Source organism: Rhinatrema bivittatum, chromosome 1, assembly GCF_901001135.1.
Source record: "Rhinatrema bivittatum chromosome 1, aRhiBiv1.1, whole genome shotgun sequence".
NCBI classification, from domain to species: domain Eukaryota; kingdom Metazoa; phylum Chordata; class Amphibia; order Gymnophiona; family Rhinatrematidae; genus Rhinatrema; species Rhinatrema bivittatum.
The window spans coordinates 247,711,289-247,730,329 of record NC_042615.1 but is presented as its reverse complement, the minus strand read 5'-3'; the positions used below and the strand labels follow the sequence as shown (position 1 = coordinate 247,730,329).

At 40.4% G+C, this 19,041-nt stretch overlaps 1 protein-coding gene across 2 annotated transcripts in view; it reads left to right on the top strand.

Moving 5' to 3' along the window:
• The window catches only part of CTNNA2 (catenin alpha 2), a 2,350,558-nt gene that overhangs the window by 1,693,087 nt on the left and 638,430 nt on the right, over nt 1-19,041 (top strand). For both annotated transcript variants that reach the window (XM_029593361.1, XM_029593351.1), the window contains exon 8: nt 12,011-12,091. In XM_029593361.1, coding sequence (XP_029449221.1) covers nt 12,011-12,091 — 81 coding nt within the window. The remainder of the gene's footprint in view (nt 1-12,010; nt 12,092-19,041) is intronic.

The following is a 19,041-nucleotide window of genomic DNA, read 5'->3' as shown; positions in this document are numbered from 1 at the left end:
TTTAACATACACAGTAAGCATATCTGGAAATTATCTGGATTGGACCCTGGAGATCCAGGATTTAGCAGTTCCTCTCCAGATTTCTGGGAGAACAGCCAGGATCTCCAGATCCTAGAAATCTCCTCCTCTTCTCAGTCGTGCTGCCTTTATCCTCATGTAGGCTGAGCATATGGTAGGCACTAGAACAGAGGCTAAGGCAGGAGCCAAGAGAACAGTCTCAGCGTGTTGCTATTTTTAATTCTTCACCTCCCACCTCCGAATGTTTCATTCTGATGGTACTGGTATGCACATTTTTAGAAGTTGTCTGCTTCACTGATAAATTGTGCCATTTATTATTGATGTTGATGTGCTGAATTCATATGTGACAATTAAACCAGCTGATTGGCTACTGTTTCCCTGATATTTAAGTTTTTACATTTTACATCTACTTCTATTGCATAGAGGGAGAGAGAGAGAGATGGGAAAAAAAGAGTGGACATCAAGAGTTGAAGGAAAGATCAAATAAGGAAATCATGAGTGTGCAGAGAGTCAGATGGATGATGGATGGTGAAGCAGAGTGAGATGAGAGAGATCTAAAACAAATAAAAAGGAACAAAGAATTAGAAAAGCTCCCCCCTTGCCTCCATCTTCCTAGAAGCCATCATCCCAAACCACTCCACCTGGTCCAAATAAGAAAATATCTCTAGAAACTAGTGCCCCTCCCAAGTCCCAGCCTTAAAAAAAGACCCTGGTGTTTGGGGGAGTACCCCCGATCCCCATCCCCACCCCCAAACACCCTCCCCTCGTACCTCTAAATAGAAGCATTAATGATCAGTGGGGAACCAGAGTACCCCCTTACTCTGGAGCTGGTCGACACCATTTTCCAAAATGGAATCAACCTAACCTTCCCCCTATCACGTGATAGGGCAAAATCCAGGGACTGGACCTAGGCAATGTGTGAATGAGAGAGACAGAGAGCCTGCATATGTGTGTGAGCCTGCCTTGTGTATTAGAGACAGAGAGACCTCCTGTGTGTGTGAGAGCCTGTATGTATATGAGAGGCAGAGTCCACACGTGTATGTGTGAGCCTGTATGTATGTGAGAGAGGGAGCCTGTGAGTGTGTATGTGTGTGAGCCTACGTGTTTATGAAGGTGTATGTGTGTGTGAGAGAACCTGCATGTATATGAGAGAGAGACAGAGAACTCGCATGTTTATGTGCCTTTGTGTATATGAGAAAGAGCTAGAGAACCTGTGAATATGAGAAAGAGGATAAAGATTTTGTGGCCCCCTCCTCCAATCCACAACAATCTCTGGGAGACTAGAAATCAAAAGGTCCCAGGTATGGAGAGCTTAATTTTGGGGTATTATTTCTTGTATGATTATAAGTGTTGTGAATATAAGGCATCTTGGACCTGTCTAGTTCTACATGATTACTCCTTATGACTGAAAACAACTGTTTGCGGAAATGACAAGCAAGTTTGAAAAGAATTTTTTATTTATATTCAGCCTCTTGTGACACTTCAAAGCAGATTGCATTCAGGTACTGTAGGTATTTCTCTGTCCCCAGAGAACTTAAAGTCTAAGGACCTGATTTACTAAGGCATTTTCCCTATTCTTTGTCAATGGGAAAAAAAAGCTTAGTAAGATTGTACCTGAGGCAATGCAGGGTGAAGTGACTTGCCCAAGGTCACAAGGTGCGGCGGTGGGATATAAACCCTGGCTTCCCTGGTTTTATAAAATAGTTTTAATGGATCATTCTCATCAAGTTACTGTATATTGTATTCTATGAAGGCTGACATTGCTTTTATTTATTGTTTAGATATAATCAGTGGCACCATAATGTCTAGAGAAATGATGGAAGCTTTTGCGTTATGAGCCAGGGCATGAAATAATGACACACTGTATCAAGACAGTCATCTTTTTGTGGTCTGAGCCGAAGGCTTTAAAATATGGATGTATTTAGTTCTATGATGATGTAATTTCATTAAGAGACATACTCTGAATGAAAGCCATTAAATAAAAGCATCAGTACATCTTTGACCTTGCCTATGGTTTTTGTGATATTAATCTCATAACATTTGCTTCTCATCCCTTTATTTCACCCCCAGCAGCAAGACTGAGCATTGATCAGTAACAGCAAATATTACTTTTCAGAATTAATTAGATGCAACTAATTATGGAACTATATTACAAATGCAAAAAAATGTAACCACATTACATTCATCCATCAGCTATTAGGGTATGCACTATGCTTCTGGAGTCATCATGAGACAATATTATAATGATTGCCTGTAGTAAAAATGATGATTGTAACGTTTTGTACAGGGGTTAACTAGGGTGGACTTGTATTTCCATGGTGCACATCGCAGTGATTGGCTATAGTGAAATGATCATTGTGTTGCAGCATAAAGATTGCTAGCAATGATGAGAATGTTCACCATATATGATCAACATAGCAGTGACTGTGTAATCTAGAAGGAAGAAAATCTCCATTTTAATTACAATTAGTAATCATTCAGACTGTAACTGTAATTACTCTTTAGTGACTTTGTCTATATTTATTATTTATTTATAAACACTTCTAAAGCACTGGTCTGAAAAGCTTGCGCCCAGCAAAAAAAAAAAACAAAAACAAAACCAAAGTACAATAAAACTTTGTTTAAAGCCTACCCTCAAACTATATTGGGAAAGATAAATATTCCTTTTCAGCAACAGATAAATTAATAATAAATATGGGTCTATTCAATAAGGAAATTCTCATTTGTGAGATAGAAAGATAAAAAATATGACCCACAAATAACCTAAACTTTTAAAAAAGTTTCTTTATTATTATGGCAAAATCAATAAACCAAAATTTTGCTTGTGTTCCCTGATTTTGTTCCCTATACACATATCTGCTTAGTTTTAAAGTCAAATTGAGAAACTATTGTACTTTCTTAAAAGGTGTGCTAAACTATATGGCCATGGGGTAAATTTTAGTCACAATTGCCAGCATTATGCAGGGATTAGGGAGCAAGATCTTCCTACTGTGATGTTTGTGAGTCATTCATGGACCCTTGATCCTAGTTTATTGCTGTTAACAGAGAGGATATTGCGCTTTTGTTTGAGGCTTTGTAAATATGCTGCCTGTATACTTGATACTGATTGTTGTCTTATTGTGTATGTCTGTCTCAAATATAAATAAACAGTTAAAAAATATTACCTTTTTAGTTTCATACTTGGGCGGATTTTAAAAGGCGCGCGAATAGCCTACTTTTGTTTGCGCTCCAGGCGCAAACAAAAGTACGCTGGATTTTAGTAGATACGCGCGGAGCCGCGCGTATCTGCTAAAAACCTGGATCGGCGCGTGCAAGGCTATGGATTTTGTATAGCCGGTGCGCGCCGAGCCGCGCAGCCTACCCCTGTTCCCTCCGAGGCCGCTCCGAAATCGGAGCGGCCTCGGAGGGAACTTTCCTTTGCCCTCCCCTCACCTTCCCCTACCTAACCCACCCACCCGGCCCTGTCTAAAACCGCCCCTTACCTTTGTCGGGGGATTTACGCCTCCCGGAGGGAGACGTAAATCCCCGCGCGCGAGCGGGCCTCCTGCGCGCCAGGCTGCGACCTGGGGGCGGGTATGGAAAGCGCGGCCACGCCCCCGGACCGCCTCGGGCCGTAGCCATGCCCACGTACCCACCCCCAAAACGCTGACAACACGCCCCCGAAATGCCACGACGACCGGGCCCGCCCCCCGACACGCCCCCGACATGCCCCTCTCGGAGAACCCCGAGACTTACGCGAGTCCCGGGGCTCTGCGCGCGCCGGGAGGCCTATGTAAAATAGGCTTCCCGGCGCGCAGGGCCCTGCTCGCGTAAATCCGCCCGGTTTTGGGTGGATTTACGCGAGAAGGGCTCTGAAAATCCGCCCCACTGTGAATACTGTTTGTAAAACTCCTTGATTTTCTTGTCTATGGGACCGATGTAATAAAACCTGTGCCAAAACATGCGCCACATTTTAGCACTGTTTTTTAATACACGAGCGTTAAACACATGCAGACCTGTTCAATGCAATAGACTAATAGCATGCAAATAAAAACAATGCTAGAAATCTGCAGCTTGGGGGGGCCTCCTGACCCCCCCAAGCTGGCCAAAAGTTCTTTTTGGGCCGAACGAGCCGTCCGGCGCGAACGAGCCGGGAATCACGTGACGCCGGCGTCACTCGACGTGCCGCCGACGTCACATGCTTCTCGCCAAGGATTGCAGAAATGGCGTCCTCACTCCTCGCTCGATCACCAGGGAGTTGTGGTAAGTCTGGGGGGGGGGATTAAGGAGGGTGAGGGGGTTTAAATTTTTATTTTGGCTCAACAATCGCGATTTCCCACATATCGAACATATCTATGTTCGATATGTGGGAAATCCGATCGTTTATGTCGAATCAATTTTTTAAGTAAAAAAAAAATATGAGTTGCGTTTTACTAATGCGGTCAATCCGAATGCACACCCCTACCAATTCCTTAGAGAGTGTTTGCCAGAGGGGTTTATAGTTCAATTCCAGGAGGTCCCCATAATTCTTGCCAATATGTATACCCAAGTATTTAATGTGATGTGCCGCCCACTTAAAGGGAAGTTTGAACTGCAAACTCGCCCTCTGTTCGTCTCCTAAAGTTAAATTGAGCACTTCAGATTTTTCGAGGTTTAATCTGAACCCGGAGACTTTACTGAAGTCTTGTAGCACTGCAATTGTCCCCGGGAGTGAAAGATCTGGTTTAGTGAGGGTAAATAGGACATCATCCGCAAACATAGCTATTTTGTGCTCTGATGATTCCAAATGAATCCCATGAATATCACCTGAGGTACGTATGTGATGAGCTAAGGGTTCTAAAAAAAGGGCAAAAAGAAGTGGCGAAAGGGGACACCCCTGCCATGTACCTCGTTGGATGGGCAGAGGTTCCGAGTATATACCATTAACCTTTACCCTCGCTTGGGGTTAGGCATATAAATTGTGCAACCATGCCAAAAAAGAGTCACCAAAGTTCATTTTCCTCAAGACACTGAAAAGATATGGCAAGTGGACCATATCAAAGGCCTTCTCAGCATCTATAGACAATAATACTGCTGGGGTCCCCTGCCTCTGTACCGACCAGATGAGGTTCACTACCTTCCTGACATTGTTTGCCGTCATGCGGCCCGGTATGAACCCCATCTAGTCCAGATGTACTAGTTTGGTCATGACCCTCTTTAGTCTATTTGCGAGGATCTTAGTAATGTATGCTTCATGGAGGAAGAGAAGGATCTTCTGGTGTGGTGGGTCAGCAAGAAGTACAGTGTGTTGTTTGGACAGAAGACATCCTTGAACAACAAGAAGATCTGGGAGAGCATCTCCAAGGATGTCAGCAGCCTATTGTTGTGGAAATCCATGCTCAAGGATGCAGGGCCTGTCACGGGTGTCACAGGTGCTGCTCCTTTGGGACAGATATTTCCACACTGGGATGGGAAACTCTGGCCCAAGGATGAGGGTCCTGTGAAAAAATGAGGTCACACCAATGAAGACGGGAACTAATCAGTCATTACATATTTTATTTTATTAAATTCACATTTAAATTTGGAACATATTAAAAACATATTAAAAGACAGGTAAATGTCCACAGTGTGAATTTCTCCTGACATCCTTTTTCCTTGAGGGTTCATGCTGACCAGAGAAGAGGCAAATTTTGGAATTTGAATCTCTTCCATAGAACTCTCCCTGCTCCTGTCAACTCAAACCCCTACCACCTCCATGTGTAAAAAGTTATCTCTTAATTAGTCCTCTATGGCCTTGCAGTAGACCTCATTGCCCCTTGCTGTATTATCTCCATCCACAGCAGGTGTGAACATATTTGGTTCTAGCCCGAGGTCTGGATCCATGTCCAGATGAATGCCATCCTGGAGGGCGATGTTTTAATGAGCACACAGTATACCATATCCACTACTTTCTCTGGTGAATACTGCAGTGCTCCATCAGAATAGTCAAAGCAGCAGAAGCAGCTTTTCAAAAGGCCAAATGTATGTTCTATGACTACCCTGTGCAACTTGTTATAGTGGATTTCTGCCATCGTATGTGGTGCAGATGAAGATATGAATAGCTATGACTTGCAGCCGTAACCATCATCTCCTGCAATAAACTGGAAATATACAATCCATTAAATTGCTGTCTGCAAGACACCAAAATAAATCATGCTGTTAAGTTGTTGATATGCACCCAATAGTTCAACCAACACTTTTGGGAGGCACCCTAGAAAGCACACATGTACCCACCCCAGACAGCTAACCTTTGATTATATAGCAGAATAATAAGTGCTTTTGACACCATGCCCCAGAAAGTATGCACTGTTCTACTTGAAGAGCTTACATTTTGACATTTTAACTTATGCTTTGGTTTCACTTCTATTTCAAATTTATCAAGCAACCACTTCATCGTATTTCCTTTTGGTAAAATTTTGAGCCAGCATAGACTATGCAAGGACGAACACTTGGAAACAAAACTGAGGATCTTCATATGTACATTAGGGATGTGAATCGTTTTTTGACGATTTAAAATATCGTCCGATATATTTTAAATCGTCAAAAATCGTTAGGGCCACGATACAATACCAATTCCCCCGATTTATCGTCAAAAAATCGTAAATCGGGGGAAGGGGGAGGGCAGGAAAACCGGCACACTAAAACACCCTAAAACCCACCCCCGACCCTTTAAATTAAATCCCCCACCCTCCCGAACCCCCCCCCCCCCAAATGCCTTAAATTACCTGGGGGTCCAGCGGCACACTAAAACACGGCACACTAAAACCCCCTAAAACCCACCCCGACCCTTTAAATTAAATCCCCCACCCTCCCAAATGCCTTAAATTACCTGGGGGTCCGTAGCCTTAAATTACCTCCGTAGCGGCGGTCCGTAGCTAAATCGGGGGAAGGGGGAAGGGGGAGAGCAGGAAAAGCGGCACACTAAATCGTGTAGTCTTCAGCCGGCGCCATTTTGCACCTAAAAAACGGTTTTATGCACATTAATTGTCCTTTGAAGCAGAACGCACAGCTTCTGCAGCTAAAAGTAGATGTGAAATATACTTTTACCTGTAGAAGGAAGAGGCAATCCGGATGCGATGTTGGGATAGGGCTAGGTTTTCAAAAGCTTAAGTGTATAGATATTCATGCACAAAGTTATACCTGCTTGGGAGCAGGTATAACTTTGTGTGCATATGTTTACGCCCATACCAGTGACAGTCGCAGATTTTGTATGTATATGTCCACTTTGAACAATCGGGCTAAAGTCTACAGGTAGAAAGTATGTCCAGACATTAACCCCATGTGAATTATTATAAAATATAGTAAATATTTAAAAAGGGAATATATAGTCACTGAAAATGCAGAGATTATATTACTTTTGAAACTGAATTTTAGAGGCTCCGTCAACATATTAATCTGTTAGCTTCCAGAAGAATAGATGATTTTAGTAAAAAGCAAAGTGTCATATCAAAGATAATCTTTCAGAAGAAAGAACATTAAGAATAAGCATATTATTTTAACACAAATGAAGATAGCATTCTGCAATCGACAAGACCATCATATAGAATTTGCTTTAATTATTTATTTGATTTCTAGATAGCTTACCCAGAAAGCCATCCAAACAGCAAGATAAAAAAGCAGCATCATTTTTTATTATTGGATCATATTTCTTCATCAGTTTTCCAAAGTTAACCCAAGGAAATTTATAAAAAAAATACTGGCCATAAATTAAAATAAAGTGTACATAATCAACAAATACATAAAAACACAATTTATAAAAATAAATCACCAAACAAGATTGAATAGAACTAATCACAATAATACAAATAATACCCAAAATATCTACACAGGCCATAGAAAAAAATAAACTAATACAATATGCTATCCAACATTACCTAGGGCAAATAAAAATGATCAAGAGCAGCAGAATAAAACCTAATTATAGGTTTTTATTTATTTATTTATTTATTTATTTATTTAAATTATTGTACTATACCGATACTCAAGACAAAGTCTTATCGTACCGGTTTACATTAGAACAGGGGTAACCAATTAACAACTAAGTAGAAGGTAAAGTTACATTAAACAGGGAGCAAAAACGTGGGCGATGGAAGACAGGAAAGATTTAAAAACGATAACAACTGGAGAGTGATAAAATAATCAACTAAAAACCATAGAGTAGCGAGACTTCAACAGAGATTTATCCTAGGCGATTATTAACATAGAATATCCGGTGGGAGGAGGAGACAGGGAGAGGTGAGCAGGTGGGGGGGTGGTGTCAGGTCTGGGACTGGAAACAGGGAGGGGGGGAGGGATTAGGGAAGGAATCGAGGGGTGAGAGTCAATGTTGTTTAATAGAGGTATGGACAATAAGATAGAAAATAGCAGCAGGGGATAATAAACAACACTACAATATGATGTCCATGGAAAAACCAAGCAGTTTAAAAAAAATGCTTGAAATTATGTAGATCCAGAATACCATACATCTTCTATAGGACCTTTTTCCAGTTTGCAGGGCCAGCACAGCCTAACTTCTTTAATAGAAGGATCCTGCTGCAATAGCGTTTCATTAGATGACCTTAGTAATCTAGAGGGAATATACAACCTTACTTTGTCCCACTTATAACCAGGCACTAAACCCTGAAGAGATTTAGAGCTTGATATCCAAAAGTCTTTGTGTGGGTAACTTTGGAGCTGAGCATACAAAAACCAAAATTTTTATAGATGCTCCCCTCACCGTCTACAGAAATGTAGTGTACAGAATTTTTTCTGAGCCCAAAATGTATGTGCAGGACATCAATGGAAATTTTCTGATGGGGGTATGCTAAACTTTAGTCGATTAGCACACATATTGAGTGCTCTCTAGCTAAAGTTGTAGCTACAAGTCTGGTCAGAAGAAAAGCATTCCTAACTTTATGCATAGAAAGTTATGTGGCTAACTTTACCTGAGCATATTCAGTGAGCTGAATATCCAGGATATTTACATGCATAACTTTCTGCAAATGAATTTGACATTTGCCAAGTGACAGAATATTGACCTCTTAAATGCCAAGGTCAGCAGTCTTTAGAGAATTACCTCCACTTTCCCATTTTTGTAAACTCTCCCATCTCCCCCACCATTCCCATCTTAGATTCTTGTCCTGAGCACTTCATCCTCATTTGCCTTTAAAAGCTAGAGAGAAATATTCTTTAAAAATTTCAGAACAGCTTTTTTTTTTTTTTTTGCTGTATTTGAGTGTTTGCAATAATGGTGACAGACATCTTTCATCCCTCATCTTACTCTAGTGTGTCAATTTTTGCAGGGCATGCAAACTTTGTTGGACCATGTTGGACAAGAGATGAGCCTCCTTAGCCACCACACAAAAAACCATGGCCTGAACTACAGGTTCAGCCCCAAGAATGTGCCCTTTTTAACCGAAGAAAAGCATCTATGCCTCTATTCTGATAAATCCTTGAACTAACTAAATATCTGGAGATATCCAACTATGACATTTTTTCTCATGCTATTACAAATGCATATTTAGGAAAGTGCAAGGAATATTCAGCTGTAGTCCTTTGGAATACATTTCTATGCTTTTTTTCTTTTTTGCTCAACTCTAAATTGTATAACTTAGGGGCGGATTTTAAAAGGGTTACGCGTGTAACCAGCTCCTGTGCACGCCAAGCAAGCCCCGGGACACGCATATGTCCCAGAGCTAGAAAAGAGGGGCGAAGCGGGGGCAGGGTGGTCTGGGGGTGGGGGCGTGATCAGAGGGGTGGGGGCGTGACCAGAGGCCTCTGCTAGGCCCCTGAGCCGGAGGATCGCATGCCTGCACTTGGCTGGAGCACGCATGCTACGACTGCCTCTGGCAGGCGTAACTTCTGCAACAAAGGTAAGGGTTTTATTTATTTTTGGGCTGGGGGGATGGTTAGGTAGGGGAAGGGAGGGGAAGCTGGGAGGGGCAGAAGGAAAGTTCCCTCCGAGGCCGCTCTGATTTCAGAGCAGCCTCAGAGGGAAAGGGGAAAGCCATCGGGGCTCCCCTAGGGCTCGGTGCACGCAAGGTGCACTAGTGTGCACCCCCTTGCGTGTGCCAACCCCGGATTTTATAACTTGTGCGTGGCTGCGTGCGCATGTTATAAAATCGGGCGTACATTTGTGCGCGCTGGGTAGCGCACAGAAATGTTCACCGTGCGCATAGATTTAAAAATCCGGCCCTTAGATTTTAACAAGGATTTTAAACTGCATTTTCTCAGGTCTGCAAACTGGTCTGGTTTTCAGGCTATCCCTAATGAATATGCATGAGATATAGTGGCATACACTGCTTACATTTTTTGCAAACATTTGTGTGTATTTATTAAAATATAGTAAACCACATTTCCAGCTTATTATCAAAGCAGTATACAGTAAATAAATAACTGAAACACAATATAAAAGCAATTACATTTTGAACAGATATTTAAAGCCTCTTCTCTTAATTCTTGTGTTGGACGGGTAATTCTTGTGTTGGACGGGTAATATCTGGAAATAGCCAGATCTTTTGGCCATAAAAATTCTCAGATCTTTTTCGGAAGAATATCTTCATTACATTATTTTTTTCTGTGATAAATGCAAAAGTCACAAAAAGAACAGCTCTAGTGGTAACTGTATCTTCCATGGATAATTCCAATAATTCTGAAACATTTATTTGTTCTGGGGGCTCTTCCTTCTCCTGGTTTTGCTGTCTTCTTTGAGGTAAATAATATGCCTTTAAAATTAATGGAAGTGTTTCCGTAGGTATTTTTAACGCATCCGTTAGATATTTCTTGAACAAATCAAGTGGTATTATTTGTGGTATAACCGGGAAGTTAAGGACCTGCACTAGCTTAGACAAAACAAAAAGCGCTAGTAGCAGCCCTTGTCCTTAAGTATAAATTATGATACCCCCTCTCTTTCCAAGAGTGCTGCAGCCTCTTTCATAAGAAGGGATATTCATTTTCAATTTTTATTTTATTTGTCTTGGGAATTTATCACTGTTTATTCCAACAAGAACAAAAAAAACATATATTTACTTTGAAAAATGTAATCTTTTCTCAACAATTGTTCCTGATTTTGTTCTTGTTGGAATAAACATTGATAAATTTCCAGAACAATTATAATAAAAACTGACAATGAAAGTCCCTGTTCCTAAGGGATGTCCTGAAAAGCAGAGGAGCTTGTGGTCCTCAAGCATTGCACTTTGACATCCCTGAGGCCTCACGGCCAATTGTTCTCCTGGATCCAAATCAGCAGCTTTTCATGCAAGTGATGGTTGTTCATATTCCTTTTCCACCTTGGGAGTCTCTCCTTTGAAAAAAACAAAAAAAACCCCAAGAGGAGATAAGTTAAAAGGCTGCATTTCTCTTTGTGCCTGCAGTGCTTATATGACTTCCAGTAGTAAAACTTGTTTCATTCTGCTGTCCATACCAAATTATCTTGGACAACCAGTATAATCTTATCATAATTGTTCCATAATACTAAATAGTTAAATAAAAATTTGCATTATTTATACCTTGTGATAAAAATGTTTGGAGGGAAAACTTGCAAAATACAGACCTATGAAAGATACAAAGAAGATTTTGAATATTAAGTAATAAGTTTAGACCGCACCATACTATATAAATCCCCACAGTTAGTGATCCCTGTCCAAAAGAGCTTGAAGTCTTCTTTGAATCTACATGTGTTTAAGGTCACATAGGGAGTAGTAATGGTAGCTTTTTTGATATAACAAGGGCATATGCAAATAATCCACCCCAAACCATTCTATCTCTTCACATGTAGGTATGAAGCTGTGTATTCCATTTATTCTAAAAAGAAATTGTAAGTCTGAATTTACAAAATGGCAAAAACACCTTAACAAAACTAACTGATTAAAAAGCTTTAAAAGAAAGCTTAATATGTGAAGTTATGTCTATAAAAGCATTAAATGTTTCATTTTAGTTTATTCCTTTGTAGATATACTACTAATATCTGGGCTGCTTTATTTCTAACACCTACAATGTCCATTATTTTTTTTTATAGACTGGGCGGAAGGAAAGAGGAGATCCTTTAAACACTGCTATTGATAGAATGACTAAAAAAACAAGAGATCTACGGAGACAGGTATGTATGCTGCTTAACTACTGGTTTATTCTCTTGTTTTTCTAGTTACATATTTTGTTTGGATATAATCACTACTCAATGATGTTTTTCATGCACATACAATAGCCTCATTTTGATTATGGTGAATACATTTTATTTGTAAAACTAACATTTCTAATCTATTTATTTAAATATATATTATATCCTGATTTTAAAATAAATCCCATCTAACCAGGTTAAAATTGTCACATAAACATCATAAAATCAAATATAACGCACATAACTGGGCATATATAAAACTGTAATGAAAGCAATGTTAGCTAAAAGCTTGCTGGAACAAATAAGTTTCCAATTTCTTGTGGAACAATTTATAATCAGAAATCTGATGTAGTTCTTGTGGTAAGGCATTCCTGCTAAGTTTAACTTCTAAAATAGTCTTGTTCAGTTCTGATTAATAAAAGAAAAATTAGTTGTCTTACTGGGGGCAATTTTCAAACCATACATATTGGGCTAAAGATAGCATGCACTTTTTACCTGTGGTACAACAGTTACAGTGTAAGGATGTGCATTAATTTGAAATGAATGAGTAAAACATGCTGAATGAGTCTATTTTCAGAGGGTCCCATCAATGAGATAACATTTTCATATAATTAGTTTATGTTTCCCATTCAAGTCTATGGCCCTTTGAAGTTCATGGCTGAGTACTGCTGATCAAAAATCCAATAATGGTAACTATAGCAACCAACTCTTGCCTGTGTGACTTCATAGCATTGGTGAAAGCCAAGGTAGAACTAGATGGCAAGGAAACCATACAAGGGAGAAATCACTGTGCAGTAACTTTTTAACTACCCTATAGCTGTTATCTGGATCAAGTGACACCTCAATACTCCCACTGTAAACTCTGAGCATGTTCAAGAAGTTCCAGATTTCCTCCCTAGAACTTGGTAAAGAAGGACATGTTTGGAGAAGGTGTCTAAGAATTGAAAAAAAAGCTAGAAACTTTGGGATTTAGCTAGTTTTTACTTTCTCTGTGCCAGAAGGACAGATACAGTGGCATGTTGTCATATTTTATTTTCTTCTTCATTGGCGGAGTTTCAGGATAGTGTGGAGATTATAGCAGTGCTGGTGATTTTTTGTCTCTGTCTGTCTGGACACCAGTGAGGTGAGCACACTGACAAACTAAAGAGAGGAGGAGTTTTTTTGGTTCTGTTTAATGTTTAACTATATATATTTATCTGTGTTAAGTCATTAAACAATCTGTAAAGCACAGCACCATGCACCATGTGTGTGTGTGTGTGTGTGTGTGTGTGTGTGTGTGTGTGTGTATAACAGTTCTCCATTCAGTGAGTGGTACTGTGAGTGGGAGTACAGTTAAATTCATTTGTAATATCCAAACCTCCAGTAGACAGTGCACTTCAATAAATTCCGTCATGTCATGAAAATGGAAAGGAGGGAATGGCAGGCTTGGCAGCTTTGGCATGGACAGAAGAAATAGGGCAGATCTAGTTCAGTCTACATCTAGCAGCAGTGATAAAAAAGCACTATTTTGGCCCCAAAATTAAAGAGATAATTTTTTAGCTGTAGAATTGGAGTGGAAGGCAGTGGAAGCTCAAGGCAGAAGCAGTTGAAATTTAGAGAGTATGTGCCACTGCTGCCTTTTCCTTTCCCTCTTGTTTTACAGCATAGGAAAAAGATGGCAAAGCCATCCAAGATAGACAGAGCAGGAGTGGAGCAGTAGAAATACAACAGCCAAAACTAGACTCATGTTGCTTTACATTTGTTACTGCTTCTGAGGTAATGAAGGAAATATTTAAACAATGATTCTGAGGTAGAATTTTGTCTAAATTCCACAAAACAAATTGAAGAGATAATAGCTGAAGAAAATTTGGGAAGATTAGTGAGTAGTATCTTAGCCTTCAGTTCATTGATAGGGAAGATAGATGTTGATACTGATGGTGATTAGAGCAACCCCAGGTAAGAGCAAGCAGTGCAGGCACAGACTGTGAGCAATGCCCCTGACATTTTTACTCCGGGTCTACCCTCAGTCTCAACTCAAGAATCAACTTCAGCTCCCAAGGAAATAGAGCAGGGGTGGACAAATCCATTCCTCAACATCCACAAATTGGCTAAGTTTACAATATATCCATAATGAATATTCATGAGATAGATTTGCATGCACTGCTTCCACTGTATATAAATCTATCTCATGCATATTCATTGTTGATATCCTGAAATCCTGGCTTCTTTGTGGCTTTTGAGGACTGAAGTTGGTCACCCTGATAGATTGCAGAAGGCATCTCTGATCTGGAGGCACTTTAAAGAGTGAGAGAACCTGTGTTTTGCTCAGTATATTCACTGAAGTAAAGATTCCAGTTAAGGGAAGAAAGTGAACATCTGATAAATGCTAATATGAAGCTTCACCTGGAGAAGCAACACCTGCTGGCATTAGCATCAGGTGTGTGTGTGTAGGGGGAGGGGGGTGACAATACTAGCCTGGGTACCCCTTCTGCCAGTCAAAGTAAAATCCAGAGAAAAGTGGTTGAAAAAGGGAAGATTTTTCCCAAAATGGATCTCACAGCCCCATCTAGCAGTCAGGTGGTAGGTGTCAACCCCTCATGTAAGAAATGGGGTGGTCTGTAACTCTGTCCTGGGGAAAAAGCTTGCATCTAAAGTAGTAACAAGGAGTATTGGAGAAATGATGGCCATGGATGACTGGCCCCTGCAGGTAGTAGATAATGTGAGGTGTAAGTATTTGCTGCATGTGTAAGCCACATATTACAAAGTGTCTTCCAGGACTACACTAAATAGGAAGGTCATCCCCACCCTGTACAGCCAGTGCCATAGTCACATCCAGGTATAGCTAAGCCAGAAGAGTGTAGCATTCATTTCACTAGTGATATCTGAACCACCACAAACACTATGCACACTTTACTTACTTTGACAGCACACTGTTGGGGCAAGCTCTAGTGGGGACCAAGCATTAGAGATGTGCTTCGTTTTTTTCTACCGGGTCGTTTTTCGGTTCAAATACTTCGTGGTATAATTCGGGTCTTCTCGTTTCGTTTTCGGGTCGTTTGCCCGAAAACGAAACGAGAAACCCGAAACTGGACCGAAAAACGAATCGGTAACGAAGCGAAAAAAAACAAACCACCCCAAGCATTTAAAAACAATTTTAAGCATTTTCGTACATATATAACAACCCCCCCCCCCCATCCCGATCCCTCCCCAAGACTTACCAAGATCCCTGGTGGTCCAGCGGAGTCCCGGCTTCCATTTGCCATGCCCTCCGTGCCCTAGTTCGTGCCAGTGCAAGCCGCGCGCCAAAATGGTGCCGAATAGCCCGAACGACCATGTCACAGGGGCTTTCGGCGCTATTGGTCAGCCCCTGTCACATGGCCATCGGCGCCATCTTGTGCTCCTATCATGTGACAGGAGCTGACCAATGGCGCCGAAAGCCTCTGTGACATAGTATGGGCAAAGGCTATCGGCGCCATTTTGGTTACTGGCAGCCGAAAACGAAATCGCTTTCGGACCCTTGCTGGACCCCCAGGGATTATTGGCAAGCCTTGGGGGGGTCAGGAGCATACTTTTGTTCGCGCCTAGTGCACAAACAAAAGTACGCGCGCGCGTAGATTTAGAAAATCTACCCCCAAATGTAACATGTATTAAATGAAATCTCAAAAAAAATTAGTAAAACTGCAGTTCAAGGAAAACAAAATGAAACATTGCATTTTGCTTTTCATTTATTTCAACAACTCTCATTTCTAATTCAAATTATTTTATGTAGAAGTAGATATATTTATTCTTGAGACAACTAACCCACAGGCTTCTGGGGGAAAAGCACAACTCGTGGTTCTCCAGTCATTGGTGACTTGCATGCTGGAAACTGTTAACTCAACAAAAGACTATTCAAGACAGGCTGCTCAGACACTGCTGAGCACACTGGCATCTGCCTTACAGACAAAGGAAACTACAAGTCATATGATTTCAGCAATCTATTCCAAGCTTTTAGGTGTCCTATATCCAACATTCCAACTTCTAGGACAGCAACGTTTTACACTTCTACCTCTGTCTCTATGTATTTCTCTCTGGTTTTCCACAGTGGGCTTGCAACATAGTGACATTCCTCAGATATGAACTCACTCCTGATTGGGTGAGAATCCTTGCAAGGTTGTCTTATCTATTCCTTGGATTGGATAAAGATCCACACAGGCTACAGTATGGTTGGATTTCAACCAGAAACAGTTTAACAGTGGTTTAACACTAGATATGCTGGATAAAATCATTGTTTCCAGCCTTTGGATCCAGAGGAGGCTGAAAATGGCTACAACACAATACAATCAAACACAAATTGGGAAGGGGTCTACATCTTCCTTAGCGGAAAGGCATTTGGGGAGGGGGGGCTTGCTTTTCATCATACTGAGAACATGAAACAACATTATATGTTGGATTCTCCCAACTTTTTATATAGGGATCAACATCATCTGAGAGACTGCCTTTCTGATAAGAGATATTGAAGCATAAACTTAACTGTACATAAGTGTACATAGTGTAATGAGCTAGCTAATTGTGAGATTGAGGAGATCCCTGTAGATTATGAGTCAGCTTCACTTCAAAGTATATGCAGGGGTTTATTAAAAGGCATTTAAGCAGTACCAAAACAGCAACCCAATTTACATTTCTGCAGAGTAAGACAGCATAGGAATAATACAAACACAGTCTATGATCTAGTTGAGCTTATTTAATTCAGTATATAAATCTTCTATGGGCTTGACACAATTAGATGAACTTCACAATACTTTAAACTTTAATTAAATAAAGACTTCAACAATACTCTTCTACATAGTGAAAAAGGTACACAGATATATAGGTATAAGCATGCACAGATCTCTCCAGCTTCAATGACTCAACTAATCTCGGCCCTTTTCCCATCAAGTTGCAAGAATACATTGGTGTTCCCAAAAATCCCTTTGAACCCCTAAGGCCCAACCAGATTCTCCTGTTTGAGGCTGCACATGCTTGCTTGTGGTAACAGGTAAGTCCTTTCTGGGTTGCTTAAGCCTTTGATCAAGGGAGCTGCACACAGTGGCTCAGAGGCAGAGATGCAGCCCTCCAATAGACAAACACTAGTTCAAAGCCTTCCAGCCAAAGCTCTTTTTGTTCTGATACTAATGCAGTCTACAGCTTGGTGCATGATGGGCCCAAAATGCTTTAGGTTTCAATGATTAACATCCAATTTGCCACTATTATGATTGTCACGAAGCTTCTGCTTCATAATTAAAAGGCATTTTTCAAAATGTGCTTGAAGTTAAAAATCTATTTATCATGCCCTCTTCTTCAGCCTCAAACTGGATTAATTGAACCCAAACTCTATAATGTTTTGTAACTTGCAGAAACTCTCCCCCTTTTCTATTATAGTAACATGCAGTCTTTCCCCAAGACCACCTCCTCGCTCCATGGTGAGACCACACCTTAAAATCAATTCTGGTTGCCACATATCAAAAAAGATATAATTGCGATGGAAAAGATACAGAGAAGGGCTACCAAAATGATAAAGGGAATGGGACAGCTCCCCTATGAGGAAAGACTAAAGAGGTTAGGACGTTTCAGCTTGGAGAAGAGATGGCTGAGGGAGGATATGATAGAGGTGTTTAAAATCATGAGAGGTCTAGAACAGGTAGATGTGAATCATTTTTTTACACTTTCGGATAATAGAAAGACTAGGGGGCACTCCATGAAGTTAGCATGTGGCACATTTAAAACTAATCGGAGAAAGTTCTTTTTCATTCAACGCACAATTAAACTCTGGAATTTGTTGCCAGAAGATGTGGTTCGTGCAGTTAGTATAGCTGTGTTTAAAAAAGGATTGGACAAGTTCTTGGACGAGAAATCCATTACCTGCTTAATTAACTTAATTAAGTTGACTTAGATAATAACCACCACTATTACTAGCAACGGTAACATGGAATAGACTTAGTTTTTGGGTACTTGCCAGGTTCTTATGGCCTGGATTGGCCACTGTTGGAAACAGGATGCTGGGCTTGATGGACCCTTGGTCTGACCCAGTATGGTATGTTCTTATACCAGATTTAACTTCTTACTTTTTGTTCTTATGAATACTTCCTTGATACAACCAGTTTGGCTTACTCTACTGATGCTCATATTTTTCCTGGTTTCACTATGTTTTTACGAGTGCTAAATACATTTTTACTTCCTTTATGATTTGTTTATGTTCATAACTGCTTTTGGTAATAAAAATTACCACATTGGTATCTCTTAAACTTGAAGGTACAATATGTGCCTAGTTTTACTCTTAACCCCTGTTTTTGTTTGATTTTTTTCAAATTTTGCATAATTAGTTGCCTTTTTTTCCGCTGTACACTTCTTGTTCAGTTCTCCAAAGCTTTGTGCCTGGTCTTTATTTTAACTTGAATATTCTTTTTTCTCTTTTCATATTACTTTTCATATGGTTTCAACCGAAACACCAAGATTTGTTTCCTAGACACATCAAACTGTGCATAATCTTTGTAAACAGGAAGTTTTTATGACCCATGACAAGAATGTATCTCAAATCTATATCTAACCTTGACTGTCCTATATGGCAGTGATAGGTGCTGAGAATGGCAAACCAGCTTTTATAATAGTCTATAGAGGGAAACACATTTCCAAAATATTGCTTGAAATGAAGGCTTAAAAATTGTTAAAACACCACAATCTGACTGTTCCTCCTTTTGGCTAAGACACTATTGTAAGACAATGTAGGTCATTTTTTCTGAATGGTTCACATTATCTGGCACAATGTTTTGGAGTCTATCACCTCTAGAACACTGAATCAGATTGGAAGGGGCTTAGAAAGGTGATCTGTGTTACCTTGAGGGGCAATCTCAATCCAATATGTAGGGGATTAGTGAACATATAACTAAAATCAACACTCAATTTTACATTACATTGCACTGTTGTTGGCAATCTCA